Here is a 20,287-nt window from a genome sequence, read left to right as displayed (position 1 = left end):
ATGGGCTTAGAGAATTGCAAAGGGCTTAGCGAATACGGGGCCATGCTTCCCACCTACCATTCATTCCTTCATTTTCAATCTCGAAGAAAGACCTGAGGTATAAAAGGCGCGGACTTGGTCCACACAAAGATAGCACAAAGATGTTTGTCAGTAACACTTCGTATGATTAATCCATGTCACAGACTAAGTGCCACAAATACTGGCCAGACAAGATCGAGACATACGGTGGCGTGACAGTCACGCTGCACCAGTCGGAAATATTCGCAGACTACGAGATTCGTACCTTCATCTTGTCAAAGGTAGGTAGTGGTGGATGTATAAAAAATCTAGAAACCAGAAAACATTCAAGTGAAATAGTCTTTTCAGTGTTGCGATCTATTTTGGTTCGGAAATGTATAATAAGAACGAGACATTATTTGGAGGTTCTGCTATTTTTTTACTATTCCAAGGCGAAACGGAGTGGCAGTCGAATGGTTCGTCAGTTCCACTTTACCGTGTGGCCGGACAAGGGCGTTCCCCAATACGCAACAGCAGTCCTCGCGTTCAGACGAAAAGTGCGCGCTTTGAACCCGCGGGACGCGGGACCTGTCATCGTCCACTGCAGGTGAGTTTGTAATTAAACCATAGTCAAGTGGGCCATGCAAGATGGATCACGTGTAAATTTGAAAATCCAGGCTCTCATCTGCTGATCAATTAGTATGTATCCCCTTCCTTGTTCTTCAGTGCTGGCGTTGAACGCACTGGTACCTATATTGTCATTGACGCCATGCTGGAACAGGCCAAAAAGAGCCGAACCGTGGATATTCGTAACTACCTCATAGCGCTCAGGAAAGACAGGCCACACATGGTCCAGACAAAGGTACGTTAGGGTTAATGTTGCTACACAAACGCTATAAACACATAAACAAGAATTTTGCATCCTCGAAGACGCGATTACGCGGCGCTCCCTGGAAATGCGAAGGCGATCTAGAACTTTGATACGTTTGCAAAATCATTTTCCAGGAGCAGTACTCGTTTATCCACTCCGCTGTGTTAGAAGCCCTGACGTGCGGCAACACAGAGATACAAAGCGAGACTTACAACCAGGCCATGCAGAAACTTGCTTCTGTCAACCGTAAATTCCAGATGACAGGATACGCACTTGAGTTCCAGGTACGGGACGAGTCTATGGTATGGAGTTATGCGGGATACACCTTTCAGTTGAGGCGCTCTCGAAGCCTAGGTGACGAGCAGGACGATTTTGGAATTATGCGGTGTATTACGTTATTTCCTAAGTTCAAGTAACGCACGGGCTAGTGTAGGGTTTTGAAAAATGAGGGTTAAAATCGCTGTTGACACGCTGTATACTCGCCCAATCCGGATGGGTCCAAGTTTATGCGGAAAACAGAAAGATTTCAGGTGATTTATGGACCGGGTGGCGGGAAACGCGCTCAACAGGACACTCGGGACAGTACATAATATGTAATCGTCACGGAATAGATGAAGAGCTATTTCTTTTAGGGAGTAATATTCGTTAGTTTTTTTATCACTATTTCTTGTGCGATCCTTTCCAGAGGCTGAACTCCGTTACAAGCCGTGAGATACCGGCGGAAGAGAAAAGCGTTGGTGAGGAACCACAAAATCTGCACAAGAACAGATTCTCTGACATCATAGCATGTACGTACTGGTTACACTTGAATTTGTGCCAAACCTTCTTGCCTATTTCTACAACACAATATAGGGTGTGTATAAACATCATCGAGGCCGAGCGTGTATGTGCATTTATATATCATCGTGACTCATGCTGTGTTGCAGTGAACAGCTGTAGGGTGATGCTGCATAATGAGCATGCTGACGAGGAGTCGGACTACATCAACGCCGTTTTCCTACATGTGTGTACTTGTCCCTTAAGTATACTTTGACATTTGCGTTTACTGTTTTTGTAATAGAGTGTCCATACATCTGCAGAACAGCGACAAAGATTGAAGCATTTATTTAATCTGAATGACATTTACTTTTAGGCTCACAGGGGGCGCAATGCATTCATTGCTACCCAGCATCCCTTGCTGGAGACCGTGGAGGATTTCTGGCGCATGGTGACGGATTACGACATCGGGACGATTGTCATGTTGAACAACCTGCACGAACTTGACCAGGTAGCCCCAGAATTTTCTGAGGATGGGTGGGGGATTGGTTCACGTCATGGGCTAGCGCAAGAAAGGGGTGGAATCGATGAATGTATGGGAGGGCGAGGAAACGTATGGGAGAAAACATCTGTGTCATAATGAGCATGTGCATACAAAGGTGGTTTTAGTCAAAAGAGAGATAGAAAGGGCATGGGAATGTAGCGTAATGAGCGCTGTAAAGTTTGTGTATAGAAAAAAGCCTTCATTACTAACGAAAGATAAAAGCAAAAATACAACTGATCATTTCATCACTTACACAGGAATACCCTCAGTACTGGCCTGACCATGGAGCTACCAAATATGGTCACATAGGCGTCAGCGTGCTCAGCAAGCAAGAGAAAGGTGACGTCATCTGCACCAAGCTTAAGGTGACGCGAAAAAAGGTGAGACGAGTGGAATCTTGATGACGTCATAAATGTACCGGCACATAGTTGCTTTACGGATTAGAGGTAACAGGTTTGATCATGTTTTTTCCTTTTGCGCTTTACCGACTTTCTTGAAAGACACCAAGCTGAATAAGGCCGCCTAAGCACTTTACAGAAAATTGTCACCTGTTTGTGCATCTGGACATCCAAAACATATCTCTCACGGCTCAAATGTCCCACGTTACACTTCGCAGAAGACGCAAGAGGTTTGTCACTTGCATCACGTGTCGTGGCCAGACAAGTGCATCCCTGAGGTTGCCTGCAGCGTTCTGGATCTTTTAGACGAAGCACAGACATCACAGCAGCAGTGCGGCAACGCGCCAGTATTGGTCCAATGCAGGTATAATAAACAGGACCCAATACGGGGTTAAGGATTGCATAGAAGGATCAAACCGGTCATGTAAAGTAGTTAAAACTACCATTTTGTTAGACATTAAATTGGTTGTTTGTTATTTGTTTTGATACTCTATGAAAGACTTTATTTTTCGGTCGGGCTTCAAGGAATAGATATTGATATTGCTAGATTTGTATCTCCATAGTAACGGTGTTGGTAGGAGTGGCACGTTTTGTGCGATCTCCTCAGTTCTTGAGCGTTTGAAGACAGAGCAAGTTATTGACGTCTTTCAAGTTATTAAACGAATTCGCGTCAATCTGCCAGGCGCGGTGGAGAGCCCGGTGAGTAGGATAGCTTAATGGACGGTGATGATTGCATTTTAGTTTGATATAGAATCACCATTATCATCATTATCATCACCACCATCACCACCACAATCGTCGTCGTCGTCGTCATCATCATCATCACGCTTATTCACAGAGCTCCCCCGATGTTAATAGTTGTGCTAATTAATATATACATATTTGTTTCAGACGCAGTACGTGTTTTGCTATCAAATCATCCAGAAGTACTTGGACTCCTTCAGCGACTACGCGAACTACTCGGATTGTTGAAAAATAGGCTGACGATAATGATGAATCCAGGGATTCTAAGCAATAAATTCTAAAGGCTAAGAAGGGGGGGTTGGAGAGCACTAGAGTTCCTAAATTGCAGGGCTAGAGAACACGAAAAAATTATACAGACCACGTGTCTTAGATATGAATGTTATAATCCCGGTGGGGGAGGGAGAGGAGACTCTCCCAAAAAGTAGACGGGGATGATCGTCCCATCTTTTAGGGTATAAGATTCCGACCAACTATCATCCCTTGGGGGTGTTGGAGGATTTTTCAGATTTTGCCATCTCTTAGGGTATAAAATTCGACCAACTGCTATTTCTAAGAGAGTGTTTAACGTGTTTTTCCGAATCTGTTATCTCTTAGGGTATAAAATTCGACCAATTGCTATTCCTTATAAGATGTTAAACGTTTTTTTTTTTCGATTCTGCTATCTCTTAGAGTTAAAAATTCGTTCGATCAGACCCAATTTGCTTGGGAAGGATTTCTGTTGATTACGCCAAAGTACAATCCCTTATGGTTAAAATCGATTTTGATGATCACCCCCGTCTATTTTTATCGGAGTCCCCCATTGGAATTATAATGTTCTTATGCAACACCGAAAGAAATATAAATTGTAGGGATACACTTGAAGTGTGCTTAAGGTGATATTGTAAACAACAAATAATCCATCTGTAGTAATTTGCAAAGTATTTCTTTTTCGTGGAGCTACGTTTTTATGAATAATTTGTCATTTCCATAAGGAAATATTTCTAATTTTCCTTACATTTTTGTTATTTCCTATTTAATAATATTGTGATATCATTTTAATGTAATAATATTTATAATTATTTCATGGCCGCCCATACCATTTAAGTAAAACAGAAGTGTATACCACTAATAGGTAAGATGGTCACACAATCTTTTATTAAAACCGATATGCTCAATTTTCTGACTTATGGCGTACTTACATAGTGTGCTTAGCAATATCTCAGGCGTGCGTAATACTCAGAACGGGTGCAAAGCAGACTCGTACATATATTGATGACAAAAAGTTCTTTCCAGGTTTTTAAGCCTGCCGGGAAAAAAGAATTGGCAATAAAAACCTCTAGGGTCAGCCCCTCCCCTCCCCCCTTTCCCATCATACACACACACTTTTGGGGCCATTTAGCCCCTCCTGCCTCCCCCCCCCCCCCCCCCCCCCCCCCCCCCCCCCCCCCTATATCCGCTACTGGGACTAATGCATCACTTTTAGTTTACTAATATCGATGCATTGTATTTGAATTGATAGACCCTCCGAGGTTGAGACGAGGCTCTGGCCTCTCGAAGCGCCATTTCGACTTCTGCCTCACTTCCATGTTAACGTTTTTCGATAAGCATGTGTCAGTTTCACGTGGTGCTAACTTGGATGTAAACAACTCTTCGCTCAGGAATCGAATTCACGGGTATGAAAAGCGCATGAACACCCGATTTAAAAGCAACAACATTCATCTGAAAACCCATGGGATCATTGCTGTAGAGTTAGTGACAAGAATCTGCGCATAGGAGATGGGGAATACAGCATTTTCTCGGGGAGGCGCTTCAAGCTGGCAGTAAAGGGGCAAAATGACCAGTACAATCGCTTGCTTGAGATTTTAAGAGTTTGAGAGTTTAATCCACTATCGTTGAGGCGAGAGCAAACGCCGGGAATAAGCTGGAAAATCAGCTTAAACGTCAGCACAGAGAAGACATCTCGGCGCTTTATTAACTCGTAAAAAGAGACTCCTCTTGAACAGACTTTACATTTTTAATACTGGTAAATCCTGTAACTAATTCGGACTGCAAAGCACTATGAAAATTGCGATCAAAATAATATTTCGCTCCTCTACTTCGTTCGTTTAGATGTTTGTTATTGCGAACAACAATAATTAAAACGGGTTTTGACCTTTTGAACTTAAAACGAAAATACAATAGAAAACTGTCAGAATTTCTTGGTTCCCATTACCACGCGTCAATTGGCCAATCAGCGACCAAGTTCAGATTCTGAACCTAGCAGAAGTCGAAATAGCGCTTCGAGAGGCCAGAGCCTCGTCTCAACCTCGCGGGCCACTAAATAGAGAGACGTTCGAGGCTCTGGAACCATTGTAGTCAATGTATCAACAGAGGTGAATGGTTTAAAGACGCGGCTTCTCGAATTACACTGTAAATAATATTGCGTGACTTTGAATTAACTTGATTACCCATGCCGATAGCGACGAGACACGATCGTCTGGTAAAGATGGAGGTGCAAACACTCTCTTTCTATTTCCGGGTAGCTTTCGCCATCCTTCTGCTACAAACAATCACAGGTAAGCAGCGACAAGACCTCCGATGTAAACCTTGTTTATTGTAATAACACATAATCTAGTGACATCAGGTCCAATAGCGTCGCAAGCGTTGAAAAGCATCGTAAAGAATCATAAACATAATGTAAACTTTCGATCTCGAGGCACAGCGCTTTCTCTGGTGGTTACTGTTTTTACCGAACTGCTATTTGCCGCAATCAGAATACCGAGAGACGTCTTCTTTCCTTGTTATTGGTTAAATATCGCTTTGTAGATCTATTTAATTGCGAGTTTTAAGCATGCATCAGCTGCCTAAAACGTTTAAAAAAGTTTTAAATTCCAATTTATGACGTTCTACTTCGCACTACCACATATGAATTTCTCGCAATGGCCTTATATTGGAGTTCGACAATTTGACAGTTTGAGCATTGAGAAATCTTTGGCGTGCAAAAGGACGGAGGTCCACTGAAAATATAGCAATTTGTTTTTCCTAGTTCTTTTAAAAACGTGATTTATTTTTCTCTAGTTAGCGATGATAGAGTGATAGTGTACATACCTTTCTTGCTTTTATGTTTGCATTTTTGCGCATTATGGCTTTGTTAACAATCCTCTCATCCATATCGTGTGCTCGGTTTGGTTTCAAATAAGCCAAGTAAAAATTGCTTATAATGTCTATAGCCTTTTAGCCGGCACTCTTTTGGCCGCGGTTATTCGAACATGTTTTGTGTTTGAGCATTGAGAAATATGTGGCATGCAAAAGGACGGAGGTCCACTAAAAATATAGAAATTTGTTTTTCCTAGTTGTTTCAGTTTGTGCGGAAGCTGGTTGCTCCAGTCAAGCGGTTGGCATTAGCGATAGTCACGTGATACCTGATAACAGATTTTCAGCTACGACAATATACGACAGCAGATACCATCCCTATTATGCTCGACTTAACGGTTCGCCTGGATGGTGTCGTAGTGGCAGTAGCACAAGTAATTATCTTCAGATCGACCTCAACGCCGTGTTCGTGGTGTGCGCTGTGGCTACGCAGGGCGCCTCATATGGGACAGAGTGGGTGAAGTCATACCAAGTTCAGTTTTCCATGGATAATCAAGCATGGTCCACATACCGGGAGACGGCTGGGACCGACAAGGTAGGGGGAGGTATTATATAAAAGCCCTCTGGATATTATTTAAGGATTGAATGCTAATTAATGCTGAATTTAGATATTACCTAATATGTTAATGGGAAATCTACATTTAAAGACTTATATCGGGAGTCCGAGGGATGGTAAATACATCGATTGGGCATTAGCTCCCTAAGAAATGTCTAATTTGTACGAATAATACTACACGTATGTATCCCCAGGTATTCAATGGTAACACGGACGGAACGACAGTCGTCAAGAACACCCTCGCGGTCCCCACCATGGCGCGGTTCATCCGGTTTGTACCTTTTAGTCATAACAGGGACCCGACGATGCGCGTGGAGGTGTACGGCACTAAACCCGACGGTATGTTGAAGTAGAACTCACTCAAAGCGACTGTCGTAATGTTGTGGCTATTTATGGCTGAGCTTTTCTGCGATGGCCGTACTACATCATCCCACCTGCTTGATTATCAACAGAAACCTTGGGGCACGGGGGCACGTTCCCCCAAATATTTAAAAAATTATAACTGTATTTTGCCCCCCCCCCCCCCCCCCCCAAATCTTTCGAGGCCTGCTACGGTTCTGGTATGGGTGGTGAAGCAACTACCTTTGAATTAGTCAGACCAGGTCTCTCTTTGCGCTATGCATTGTGGGTCGCGGAAAAATCTAATGCCGAGCGCTAAGAGAGCTAAGGTAAGGGCTACCATTCCATGCTTGCGAACACGATCTGTACCATCCCACTTACATTGCTCAGCTGCAATGAGGACGATTATCATAGTTTTTCTTGGCAAGGACATCTTCAGCTTGAGAAATATCTAAAAAAGACTAAATTTCATACTCATTAACATAGTGTGCAAGTCGTCGCTTGGTCTGATGGATGACGTCATTCCGGACTCAGCAATGTCGGCGTCATCGGGTTCACCGTCCGCTGCCCGCCTATACGGCAACTCATCATGGTGTAGTACGTCATCTACCGTGTCTGAGTATCTTCAGGTTGACCTGGGAGGGGTGAGAACGGTCTCAGGAGTAGCCACACAGGGGTGCCCTAGGGAGAACAAGTGGGTAAAGACTTATAACCTTCAGTACAGTGGTGATGAGACACGATGGCTGACTTATGATGCCGCCACCAGCAATGACTTCGTAAGTTAATCTGTATAAGTGTTAATTAACCTTATTCAGACTGGGCTATTTTGAGCTGTCTGTGACTGGGGGGGGGGGGGGGGGGGGGGGGGGGCTAAAAGCCCCCCCTAAGTATTTCATGAACCGCTTGGACTATGACCTTCAAATTTACAGACAATAATCAGCAGCATGCAAGGAATCGTCCCGCTCTATTTTGGGTGTGGTCGAATCAATAATGACGTCACAATGACGTCATAAATACGATGTCTAGATATTCTTTCAAATATTTCCCAAATTACCAAATATCGGGTTGAAATTACTTTTCATCATTTAGATATGTCAAAATCAACCTTTTAACGGCTTTACAATGCAAAATGGCCATAAAAACGTTGAAAAACTTTTTTTTTCGAAAAATGTCCGCCATATTGGGTCCGCCATCTTGGATTCTTATGATTTTTGCAAAAAAAAAATATGTAATCATTACAAAAAAGTATTTGAATGCATGAATTACTGCTCATAGTAATGAAAAATGCATAATATTAGCTTTTAAAGTGTCATCTAGTAAATCTAGTGACGTTTTTAACAACAGCAGAGCAAAATTTTGCCACCCCTCCCCCCAAATAGACGAGGCAAAATCATTTTAGCACTGTTGTGAAATTTGTCAAAACTAACTTATAAAGTCAAAACAAACTTATGCCTAAACAAATTTATAAAGTCAAAAGAGGCATTTAAATCTGGAAACAGGACCAACATATAAAAAAAATCACCACTTTTTAGTTTTTGGGAAACCTATGTGTAAAAAAAAACGGTTGCCATGGTAACATGGAGCGTCTCCTCGACATGTCAATGGCATCAAAACTTCCGCAGATAGATTTTAAGATTTTAAAGAGCCCCCTCCCCCCCAGTCTGAATAGGGTTAAGGGTTCCTATAAATTCTTTGAGATTTAATATACACTATGTTTCACATTGCTAAAATCGTGTCGCTTTCGTTTGTGCAGAGCTTCACGGGTAACGTCAACAAGAATCTTGCGATGATCAACTGGCTCAGTCATCCAATCAGAGCGCGCTACGTCAGAATCAAGCCGCTGACCTGGAATAGCGCAATCTGCTTAAGAGCAGACCTGTTTGGAGACATCGAATGCTGTGAGTAACACCATTACGTATACTTGAAACACATGATGTATTATATAAGTAATGAGTACGCAAGCAAAAAGATCTACAGATAGTGCGCATTATTGATCTACAGATATTATTTTGTGGAGCTGATGAGAGTTTACAGTTAAAACATATTTCTGTGCTTCAGATAGCATAAAAGCAACAGCACCATAGCACCATATTTATGGGAAAAATATATCAAGATATAATGTGAAACCCTATTGAGCAGCCGTATCTCAAATCGGCGAATTGCAACACGAAGGCGTGATAGCGTATAAATTTCTAACACCAACTTTAATAAGTTTCATATAGGGAAACTCCATTAAGCAGCCGAGTTTTAAAAGTACCTAATGTTTTTGCTATAAAACAAGACCCAAACGAGTTATTCAAAAATCAGTTTTAAAGACATCAAAGGTCCTTGTTGATAGACAAACACACATTATGAGTAAGCATAGAAGGGAAAGAGCATGAACATTTTCTTTTTTACCCATCTCCGTAGCGTGCGAGAATCTGGCTCTAGGACTCGGTGACAATCGCGTACCTAGCGCAAGTATCTCCGCCTCATCAAACAATGCAAATGCCGTACGCGCAAGACTGAACTCTACAAGCGGTGCATGGTGTGCGGGCTCAGGTGACGTCTCGCCATACCTGCAGGTGGATCTTGGATCAAGTCACATGATCTGCGCCGTAGCTACACAAGGAGATCCGTCCGCTGACCAGTGGGTACCGACTTATTGGATTGATTACTCGGATGATGGAGCAAACTGGACAAGTTATAGAGAAAATAACACCACTAGGGTAAGACAGTAACTGCTATTCTAGAAATATTGTGCTGTATATTACCATGGTAAGCATGGATTATTAAAAATTGATATTCTTCATATAGAAGTTTAACGGTAATTACGACAGAAACTCAATCGTGCGTCAAGTACTGTACCAAGCCCCCGCCGCCAGATACGTCCGCGTGGTGCCAATTTCGGAGACTGGGTCAAAGTGTCTACGGTTGGAGCTGTACGGTCACCGACTGGGATCAGGTACTGTGTTTTAGAAAATCTCGGGCCAAACCGCATTTTCATGTCGTTTATAACAAAATAAAAGCAAAATTACCATGGCAACCTTTTATCAGATTGTCAGTCTCGCGCAGTCGGCCTTCAGAGCACAAATATGATTCCTGATCATCGCTTCACCAGCAATTCATGGTATAGTAGCGCCTACTATCCCTGGTACGCAAGACTACAAACATCAAAGGCTTGGGCACCAAAAGCTGCCGATAGAGACAATACATATCTCCAAGTTGACCTGGGAGGTCTGTGGTGCGTGTGCTCTGTGGCCTCTCAAGGGACGGCCTACAGCGACTCGGAGTGGACCAAGCAGTACGCTATCGCGCATTCTGTCAATAATATCAGTTGGACGCCATACAATGAGTCTGGTGTACAGAGGGTGAGTTTCTGCTGATTCATTTATCCTCCTTATGTTATCGATGTTTTAAACTGATTAAAATACATATCGAACACTCCTATAAAAAAAACATTGGTTCTCCTGCTCGCTCGGTCAATTCCTTATTAGGGTATTACAACCATATTTGGAAATTCATTTTTTTTCGCTTTTTTGTATGTCACGCTCTCATCCAATCATAATGAAATTGCCTCGATGGCGTTTCTGCGAAAAGTTTCTGTGACGAAAAATTTGATTGGTTTCGATATTAAAAATAGCATAAGAACACAAACTTTAAAGAAAACGCTTACATAAGTGTTTTACAGGTGTTTACTGGAAATGTTGACAAATCAAATGTAGTGGTGAGACTGCTCGCTCATCCGCCACTGGCCAGATTCATTCGGTTTGTTCCAAGGGCACGCAACAGCTACCCAACAACAAGACTGGATTACCGCGGATTACAGTCAGGTACCGCAATGTAGCATGATACCAAAAGGTTATAAGGAAGTCTCTGTGATATCTCACAAAACGATCGCTTTTCAGCTTGTGCATCATCACTCGGAGTGGAGCGTGGCTACATCCTTGACTCACAGATGACGTCATCAAGCAATGATGGCGCGTACACGGCATCCGCTGGCCGCCTGTACGGCGGCTCATCTTGGTGCAGTTCCACATCAGCCAACAATGAGTATCTTCAGGTTGATCTTGGAGGAGTAAAGACGGTCACAGGAGTGGCCACACAGGGTTCCCGCACTCAAAGCAAGTGGGTCACGCGATACGTTATCAAGTACAGCTTCACTGGAACCGAGTGGAGCGACGTCAAGGATGGCGGGTCTATACCAAGGGTAAGTTAAGTGACGTCAAGGATGGCAGGTATGTACACAGGGTAGGTAAGGTGACGTCATGGATGGCGGGTCTATACCAAGGGTGAGTTAAGTGACGTCAAGGATGGTGGGTCTGTACTCAGGGTAGGTAGAGCTGACGTTATGGATGGCAGGTCTGCACTCAGGGAAGGTAAGGTGACGTCATGGATGGCAGGTCTATACCAAGGGTAAGTTAAGTGACGTCAAGGATGGCGGGTCTATACCGAGGGTAAGTTAAGTGACGTCATGGATGGCGGGTCTATACCAAGGGTAAGTTAAGTGACGTCATGGATGGCGGGTCTATACCAAGGGTAAGTTAAGTGACGCCACGGATGGCGGGTCTATACCGAGGGTAAGTTAAGTGACGTCATGGATGGCGGGTCTATACCAAGGGTAAGTTATGTGACGTCATGGATGGCGGGTCTATATCAAGGGTGAGTTAAATGACGTCATGGATGGCGGGTCTATACCCGGGGTAGGTAAGGTGACGTCATGGATGGCGGGTCTATACCGAGGGTAAGTTAAGTGACGTCATGGATGGCGGGTCTGTACCGAGGGTAAGTTAAGTGACGTCATGGTTGGTGGGTCTGTACTCGGGGTAGGTAAGGTGACGTCATGGATTGCAGGTGTGTACACAGGGTAGGTAGAGGTAACGTCATGGATGGCAGGTATGTACACAGGGTAGGTAGAGGTGACGTCATTGATGGCAGGTATGTACACAGGGTAGGTAGAGGTGACGTCATGGATGGCAGGTATGTACACAGGGTTGGTAGAGGTGACGTCATGGATGGCAGGTATGTAAACAGGGTAGGTAGAGGTGACGTTATGGATGACAGGTATGTACACAGGGTAGGTAGAGGTGACGTCATGGATGGCAGGTATGTACACAGGGTAGGTAGAGGTGACGTCATGGATGGAAGGTATGTACTCAGGTTAGGTAAAGGTGACGTCATAATTCTGTGCTTTGGGTAGGCAAGGGTAAATCATTCAATATCTTGCTTTTCCAGATATTTGACGGCAACGAGGATCACAAAACAGGGCGTGTTAACTGGTTTGAAGTCCCCATCGCTGCACAATTCATCAGGGTTCACCCTCAGGCAGTGAATAGCGGCAACGCCTGCATGAGAATAGACTTTTATGGCTGCACTTTTGGTATGCTCTGAAAATTGTCCACTGCTAAACCTTAACATACCCTCGAGTTTTTCCTTTCTCTTCAGTTATAAAACCTTGTATTATATATTGGGTACCCAGTGAAACAGGGTGCATCCCTACAGCAGAGAGAAATAAAATCACATGGTTTGAGAATGTAGGATGGTTTTGTAAATTCTTTCATTTCCTTTCCATCCCACGTCCTTATTTGGTAATTAATCAGGTTTTCTTATTTCCAGTATTTTTGCCTGGTTTTAAATCTCAAAGAGAAATCACTCTCCAGGCATCAAACGGTACACGCGTGTCTGTACCCTGTCCGATAAACGGACAACCGCAGCCCGTTGATTTTAAATGGTACAAAAATGATACCTTCATGGCTGGGGATACTTCAAGCAGTATCACCGTAACATACCGCTCAGCAGCTGACGTGAAACACAGCTACAAATGTGTGCATCCAGACCCGAACCACCGACCTGTAAAGTGTGTCCAGTCGTACGCATGCTCTGCAAGGTATCCGCTGACTCTACCAAGTGCAGGCACAGCCAGACGTGCAGAGATAAAAGTCTCTGTCCAGCTAAGTGAGTATGACTCGATAAGGATGTTCTAACAATCAACGGTTACTAAATTGCACTTCTGCATTTTTCAGATGTTTTGGCAGCACCAGTAGTAGATGTAACAAGGAATAAGCGCTCACTTACACTGCAGCTGACGTCATCAGCAGACGACTCGACAGGACCGCTGACCGGTTATACCGTCAAGAATCGGACGAGTGGAGCATGGACTACACGTGAGATCGGCTCGTCGTCACAATACGAGTTGACTGGTCTTGTGCCGTACACGAGCTACACGGTGCAGGCGAGAGGGAAGAGTGTGGTTGGACTCGGGTTGTGGAGTGCAGCGGGTTCCTACACCACTCTCATGGCAGGTACAACCACAGTAGCAATTTCTAATCGCACACAAGTTATCATAAATATCAAGAGTAGTCCATTTTAACATATAAGAAAGTTTTTTGAAAGGCTGACCAGGGGCGAGATCCTCGGAGATTTAATAAAAGAAGAAGGGCTTACTTAATAAGAAGTTGCTTTAGAGAGGCCATGCATGAATACCTTCACTTTTCGGGTCACTTTTATGTAAGATGTGAACATCTTTGTTATTCAGATCCAGATGGAAAACTTATAATATCTCAATCGACGGCTGCAACATCCTCCACCGCAATACAGATACAATGGACGGTATGTAAAGAAATAAGATCGCCTTAAATTTTTGTATCACTCGTTGTGATATAAAGAATAATCAGTGCGAAAACTAAGGCGGACCTAGTTAATCGAGCAGAAATATTTATGTTTCTGTAGTAGAATCTCTCTTGCTCCTCAATCCTGCTTCCCGCTTAAATAGCCTTCAACTTTGATTACGTCAATGATTAATCAAAAACTGGTATACGACCTAGAATTTCGTCCGCCCTGTAGAAGTCTAATGAAAAATATTCTGTGTAAGGGGTGAAATCTACACTTTAGAGTCTTTTTGTATCGTCCATGACTTGATATGCATCTTCACATGACCTTTTTTGGTTTCAGCTCTCCTCTGACTACCGACTTAACGGGCAATTTAAGGAATACATAGTACTGTACGAGTACATGGCTAGCAATGGAAGTAATATTATAAAATCAGAAAAAGTGACAAACATCAACACGCAAGACCTTTCCTTGAGCCCGCTCAAAAAATTTACCAATTACACCCTTACCCTTCGCTCAAGTAACACTCAGTACACCGGAGCTACAAGTGACGCGCGCATTGTACAGACCTGGGAGGACGGTGAGTAACACTCAGTACACGGGAGCCACAAGTGACGCGCGTATTGTACAGACCTGGGAGGACGGTGAGTAACACTCAGTACACGGGAGCCACAAGTGACGCGCGTATTGTACAGACCTGGGAGGACGGTGAGTAACACTAAGTACACGGGAGCCACAAGTGACGCGCGTATTGTACAGACCTGGGAGGACGGTGAGTAACACTAAGAACATACGAGAGTCACAAGTGACGCGCGCATTGTACAGACCTGGGAGGACGGTGAGTAACACTAAGTACACGGGAGCCACAAGTGACGCGCGTATTGTACAGACCTGGGAGGACGGTGAGTAACACTAAGAACATACGAGAGTCACAAGTGACGCGCGCATTGTACAGACCTGGGAGGACGGTGAGTAACACTCAGTACACGGGAGCCACAAGTGACGCGCGTATTGTACAGACCTGGGAGGACGGTGAGTAACACTAAGTACATACGGGAGTCACAAGTGACGCGCGTATTGTACAGACCTGGGAGGACGGTGAGTAACACTAAGTACATACGGGAGTCACAAGTGACGCGCGTATTGTACAGACCTGGGAGGACGGTGAGTAACACTAAGTACATACTGGAGTCACAAGTGACGCGCGTATTGTACAGACCTGGGAGGACGGTGAGTGACACTAAGTACATACGGGAGTCACAAGTGACGCGCGTATTGTACAGACCTGGGAGGACGGTGAGTAACACTAAGTACATACGGGAGTCACAAGTGACGCGCGTATTGTACAGACCTGAGAGGACTGTGAGTAACACTAAGTACAAGAGAGCCACAAGTGACGCGCGTATTGTACAGACCTGGGAGAACAGTGACTAACACTAAGTACATACGGGAGCCACAAGTGATGCGCGTATTGTACAGACCTGGGAGGACGGTGAGTAACACTAAGTACATACGGGAGCCACAAGTGATGCGCGTATTGTACAGACCTGGGAGGACGGTGAGTAACACTGAGTACATACGGGAGCCACAAGTGATGCGCGTATTGTACAGACCTGGGAGGACGGTGAGTAACACTAAGTACATACGGGAGCCACAAGTGATGCGCGTATTGTACAGACCTGGGAGGATGGTGAGTAACACTCAGTACACCGGAGCTACAAGTGACGCGCGTATTGTACAGACCTGGGAGGACGGTGAGTAACACTAAGTACATACGGGAGCCACAAGTGATGCGCGTATTGTACAGACCTGGGAGGATGGTGAGTAACACTAAGTACATACGGGAGCTACAAGTGACGCGCGTATTGTACAGACCTGGGAGGACGGTGGGTAACACTAAGTACATACGGGAGCCACAAGTGATGCGCGTATTGTACAGACCTAGGAGGACGGTGAGTACCACTAAGTACATACGGGAGTCACAAGTGACGCGCGCATTGTACAGACCTGGGAGGACGGTGAGTAACACTAAGTACATACGTGAGTCACAAGTGACGCGCGTATTGTACAGACCTGGGAGGACGGTGAGTAACACTAAGTACATACGGGAGTCACAAGTGACGCGCGCATTGTACAGACCTGGGAGGACGGTGAGTAACACTAAGTACATACAGGAGTCACAAGTGACGCCCGTATTGTACAGACCTAGGAGGACGGTGAGTAACACTAAGTACATACGGGAGTCACAAGTGACGCGCGTATTGTACAGACCTGAGAGGACTGTGAGTAACACTAAGTACAAGAGAGCCACAAGTGACGCGCGTATTGTACAGACCTGGGAGGACAGTGACTAACACTAAGTACATACGGGAGCCACAAGTGATGCGCGTATTGTACAGACCTTGGAGGACGGTGAGTAACACTAAGTACATACGGGAGTCACAAGTGACGCGCGCATTGTACAGACCTGGGAGGACGGTGAGTAACACTAAGTACATACGTGAGTCACAAGTGACGCGCGCATTGTACAGACCTGGGAGGACGGTGAGTAACACTAAGTACATACGGGAGTCACAAGTGACGCGCGCATTGTACAGACCTGGGAGGACGGTGAGTAACACTAAGTACATACAGGAGTCACAAGTGACGCGCGTATTGTACAGACCTGGGAGGACGGTGAGTAACACTAAGTACATACGGGAGTCACAAGTGACGCGCGCATTGTACAGACCTGGGAGGACGGTGAGTAACACTAAGTACATACGGGAGTCACAAGTGACGCGCGCATTGTACAGACCTGGGAGGACGGTGAGTAACACTAAGTACGAGGGAGTCACAAGTGACGCGCGCATTGTACAGACCTGGGAGGACGGTGAGTAACACTAAGAACATACGGGAGTCACAAGTGACGCGCGCATTGTACAGACCTGGGAGGACGGTGAGTAACACTGAGTACAAGGAAGCCACAAGTGGCGCGCGTATTGTACAGACCGGGGAGGACGGTGAGTATCACTAAGTACACGGGAGCCACAAGTGACGCGCGTATTGTACAGACCTGGAAGGAGAGTGAGTGACAATCAGTACAAGGGAGCCACAAGTGACGCGCGTATTGTACAGACCTGGGAGGACCGTGAGTAACACTAAGTACGAGGGAGCCATTAGTGACGCGCGCATTGTACAGACCTGGGAGGATAGTGAATAAGACGGTTAATATGAATCGGGGGTAATTTTTTCCATAAACAAAAGGTTCTCGATAATGTGCACTTAGCTTATACTACGTCTACAAACGATAATGCCAGGGTACCAAATATTGACCTAGTAACTGAAGCAGCGGTTTTAACTTTCCCATTTTCTCAAAATGAGTTTTATTATTATTACAGATATTCTTAATGATATGAAAGCTTATCAGAATCTCAGTTTTTGTTCACACATTCGCTATCACCTTGCAGCTCCTGACTGCCCCCCTTCATCTTCAAACTTCAAGGCGATGACGTCAACGTCCATCCGTGTCACGTGGTCAACTCTTCCCGAGACTTGTACGAACGGGATAGTCCGTAAATACGTCATATCGTATCACAAAGACGGCGGTAGCAACGAAACGACGGAGGTTCCAACAACGAGCTTCGAAATCAACAATCTTGCAAAGTATACCAAGTACACGATCAAAGTACGCGGATATACAGTCAAGGAGGGTCCGTGGAGCACTCCAGGTGTCGCGAGAACCAAACCCGATGGTATGTGAACTTTTCTGATGTAACGCAGTGCATATGTAACCTTTATTCCAGTCTTGACTTTGGTAATTGTCCATTGTGCCCATCACGCCCATTGTGCGTCCGAAGATCCTGCAATACCTTGGAGTACCTTCAAATCAACGTTATTTGACCACTTCACTGGAGTTAACTTCTTTTTTTTCCCCGAATCGTTTTCCTTTCTAACGGGTTCGATCATGATTATTTTATCAGTTCCCGAAGGCATCCCAACAATCTCAACGATCGCGCCAGGTTCATCTACATCAGTAAACCTAACATGGACGGTGAGATCTTATTTGTTGCCGATTGTTGCCCCGATGCTTGCACGGGAGGGACGGGAGGGGAGGGGAGGTACGGGACAAGGCCAGTCTCTCTTATCTTGATAACAAGCGTGAAATAGTACTTCTCTGACGTTTTTAGTTCACAGCGACAGATAAAATATATGGCGAGTTCCAAGGCTTCAATATCACGTACAAGGAAGAGGGAGGCGGTACTTTGTACAAAACGACCAATCACACGACACGAAGCTGCATCATTACAGGACTCAAGAAATTCACTTACTATGAAGTATCGGTGTCAGTGCGTAACCACGTGTTCAATGGCCCGTTCTCTACAACTAGACGAGTGCGGACCGACGAAGATGGTGAGCCCTTGCATGTCACATTCCACCGAAATCTGTTGATTTAATCATAATACAGTAGACGATTTTTTTCTGTGTCCAGGAGATTCAGATAAGTTCGTGACTAGATTGACACGTTCAGAACGTTTCACTTATAAGTTAACACAAGATAGAAAAATGGCTGCACACACCAAGATGCCGGTCTTAATCTCAGATGCCGGTCTTGATCTCAGATACAAGTCTCTCAGATACAGGTCTTGATCTCAATTGCCGGGTTTGATCTCAGATACCGGTCTTCTCAGATGCCGCGTTTGCTCAGATACCGGTCTTGATCTGAGATACCGGTCTTGATCTCAGATACCGGTCTTGCTCTTAGATACCGGTCTTGATCTCAGATGCCGGTCTTGATCTCAATTGCCGGGTTTGATCTCAGATGCCGGTCTTGATCTCAGATGCCGGTGTTGATCTCAGATACCGGTGTTGATCTCAGATGCCGGGTTTGATCTCAGATACCGGTCTTGATCTCAGATGCCGGGTTTGATCTCAGATACCGGTCTTGATCTCAGATACCGGTCTTGATCTGAGATACCGGCCTTGATCTCAGATACCGGTCTTGATCTCAGATGCCGGTTTTGATATAAGACATCAGTCTAAGAGTTTCACTCATTTTGAATGATATATATATATATATATATATATATATATATATATATATATATATATATATATATATATATATATATATATATATATATCTTGGTTTGTAGGAAAAACACACGCGAACTACCGTTTCATCTCTACAAGCCTGTTTCGTGGTTGCCCACTCATCAAAAATCTCCTGATTGTAGAGATGAAACGGTAGTTCGCGTGTTTTTTTCCTACAAACCAAGATATATCCCGCTCTACACCTATGTATTGAGCACTGTTATATGAACGCCAGGATTATTATTATTATTATTATTATTATTCTTATTATTATTATTATTATTATTATTATTATTATTATTATTATGATTATGATTATGATTATGATTATGATTATGATTATGATTATGATTATGATTATGATTATGATTATGATTATGATTATGATTATGATTATGATTATGATTATGATTATGATTATGATTATGATTATGATTATGATTATGATTATGATTATGATTATGATTATGATTATGATTATGATTATGATTATGATTATGATTATGATTATGATTATGATTATGATTATGATTATGATTATGATTATGATTATGATTATGATTATGATTATGATTATGATTATGATTATGATTATGATTATGATAATGATAATGATAATGATAATGATAATGATAATGATAATGATAATGATAATGATAATGATAATGATTATGATTATGATTATGATTATGATTATGATTATGATTATGATTATGATTATGATTATGATTATGATTATGATTATGATTATGATTATGATTATGATTATGATTATGATTATTATTATTATTATTATTATTATTATTATTATTATTATTATTATTATTATTATTATTAAATGCCATCATTTATGGTTGCTTTTTGCTTTGACGTGAGTTAACTACTTCTCTTTCTTAATTTCCCAAATCGTTTTCCTTTCAAACTGCTACTTGCCGGTACATGTATGATGGGAACATTATCGTCTGATTCAATGGCTTAATGGTTTTTGTGTGTGTTCCTTGTGATTAGTTCCGAGTGCACCACCTTTAGGCGTAAATCACACCGAAATCAACTCAACGACATTCAACATCAGTTGGAACCCAATCCCCAAAGATCAGAGCAACGGAATCATCACAAGTTACGATCTGGAACTAAGTTCCGGACAAGCCAGACGGCGCAGGCGGTCCCTTACAGAGTCCCTCAATTCCACCTTGACGTACATCGTACTGCATAACCTGGAAAGTTGCACCATTTACCATCTGCGGGTGCGGGCGAGAACACGAAAAGGACCTGGTCCGTACAGCCCACAATACACGCTACAAACATCCCGT

The 20,287-nt window shown here is 43.7% G+C and overlaps 2 protein-coding genes across 8 annotated transcripts in view; both read left to right on the top strand.

Moving 5' to 3' along the window:
* Positions 1-4,464, top strand: part of LOC5502665 (receptor-type tyrosine-protein phosphatase S) — a 54,708-nt gene extending 50,244 nt beyond the window's left edge. For 2 of the 3 annotated variants that reach the window (XM_048723456.1, XM_048723470.1), the window contains exons 30-40: positions 183-299; positions 450-604; positions 724-859; positions 1,003-1,152; positions 1,554-1,656; positions 1,795-1,871; positions 2,001-2,135; positions 2,426-2,548; positions 2,785-2,930; positions 3,130-3,265; positions 3,458-4,464. In XM_048723456.1, coding sequence (XP_048579413.1) covers positions 183-299; positions 450-604; positions 724-859; positions 1,003-1,152; positions 1,554-1,656; positions 1,795-1,871; positions 2,001-2,135; positions 2,426-2,548; positions 2,785-2,930; positions 3,130-3,265; positions 3,458-3,538 — 1,359 coding nt within the window. In that variant the 3' untranslated portion in view covers positions 3,539-4,464. The remainder of the gene's footprint in view (positions 1-182; positions 300-449; positions 605-723; positions 860-1,002; positions 1,153-1,553; positions 1,657-1,794; positions 1,872-2,000; positions 2,136-2,425; positions 2,549-2,784; positions 2,931-3,129; positions 3,266-3,457) is intronic. The other variant, XM_048723459.1, reaches the window with a different exon arrangement.
* The window catches only part of LOC5519066 (receptor-type tyrosine-protein phosphatase F), a 51,332-nt gene that overhangs the window by 20,456 nt on the left and 10,589 nt on the right, over positions 1-20,287 (top strand). The window contains exons 1-19 of one of the 5 annotated variants that reach the window (XM_048723419.1): positions 4,807-5,844; positions 6,622-6,956; positions 7,172-7,316; positions 7,803-8,092; positions 9,070-9,214; positions 9,726-10,024; positions 10,113-10,260; positions 10,353-10,666; positions 10,987-11,128; positions 11,204-11,505; positions 12,531-12,675; positions 12,912-13,250; positions 13,319-13,597; positions 13,831-13,904; positions 14,247-14,484; positions 17,354-17,638; positions 17,867-17,937; positions 18,074-18,296; positions 19,986-20,285. In XM_048723419.1, coding sequence (XP_048579376.1) covers positions 5,739-5,844; positions 6,622-6,956; positions 7,172-7,316; positions 7,803-8,092; positions 9,070-9,214; positions 9,726-10,024; positions 10,113-10,260; positions 10,353-10,666; positions 10,987-11,128; positions 11,204-11,505; positions 12,531-12,675; positions 12,912-13,250; positions 13,319-13,597; positions 13,831-13,904; positions 14,247-14,484; positions 17,354-17,638; positions 17,867-17,937; positions 18,074-18,296; positions 19,986-20,285 — 4,180 coding nt within the window. In that variant the 5' untranslated portion in view covers positions 4,807-5,738. Of the gene's footprint in view, positions 1-4,806; positions 5,845-6,621; positions 6,957-7,171; positions 7,317-7,802; positions 8,093-9,069; positions 9,215-9,725; positions 10,025-10,112; positions 10,261-10,352; positions 10,667-10,986; positions 11,129-11,203; positions 11,506-12,530; positions 12,676-12,911; positions 13,251-13,318; positions 13,598-13,830; positions 13,905-14,246; positions 14,485-17,353; positions 17,639-17,866; positions 17,938-18,073; positions 18,297-19,985; positions 20,286-20,287 lie in introns of those variants that run through there. The other 4 variants (XM_048723402.1, XM_048723405.1, XM_048723430.1 and 1 more) reach the window with 4 other exon arrangements.

Source organism: Nematostella vectensis, chromosome 1 (assembly GCF_932526225.1).
Source record: "Nematostella vectensis chromosome 1, jaNemVect1.1, whole genome shotgun sequence".
In the NCBI taxonomy this organism is placed as follows: domain Eukaryota; kingdom Metazoa; phylum Cnidaria; class Anthozoa; order Actiniaria; family Edwardsiidae; genus Nematostella; species Nematostella vectensis.
This window is presented reverse-complemented; position numbering and strand designations above follow the sequence as displayed.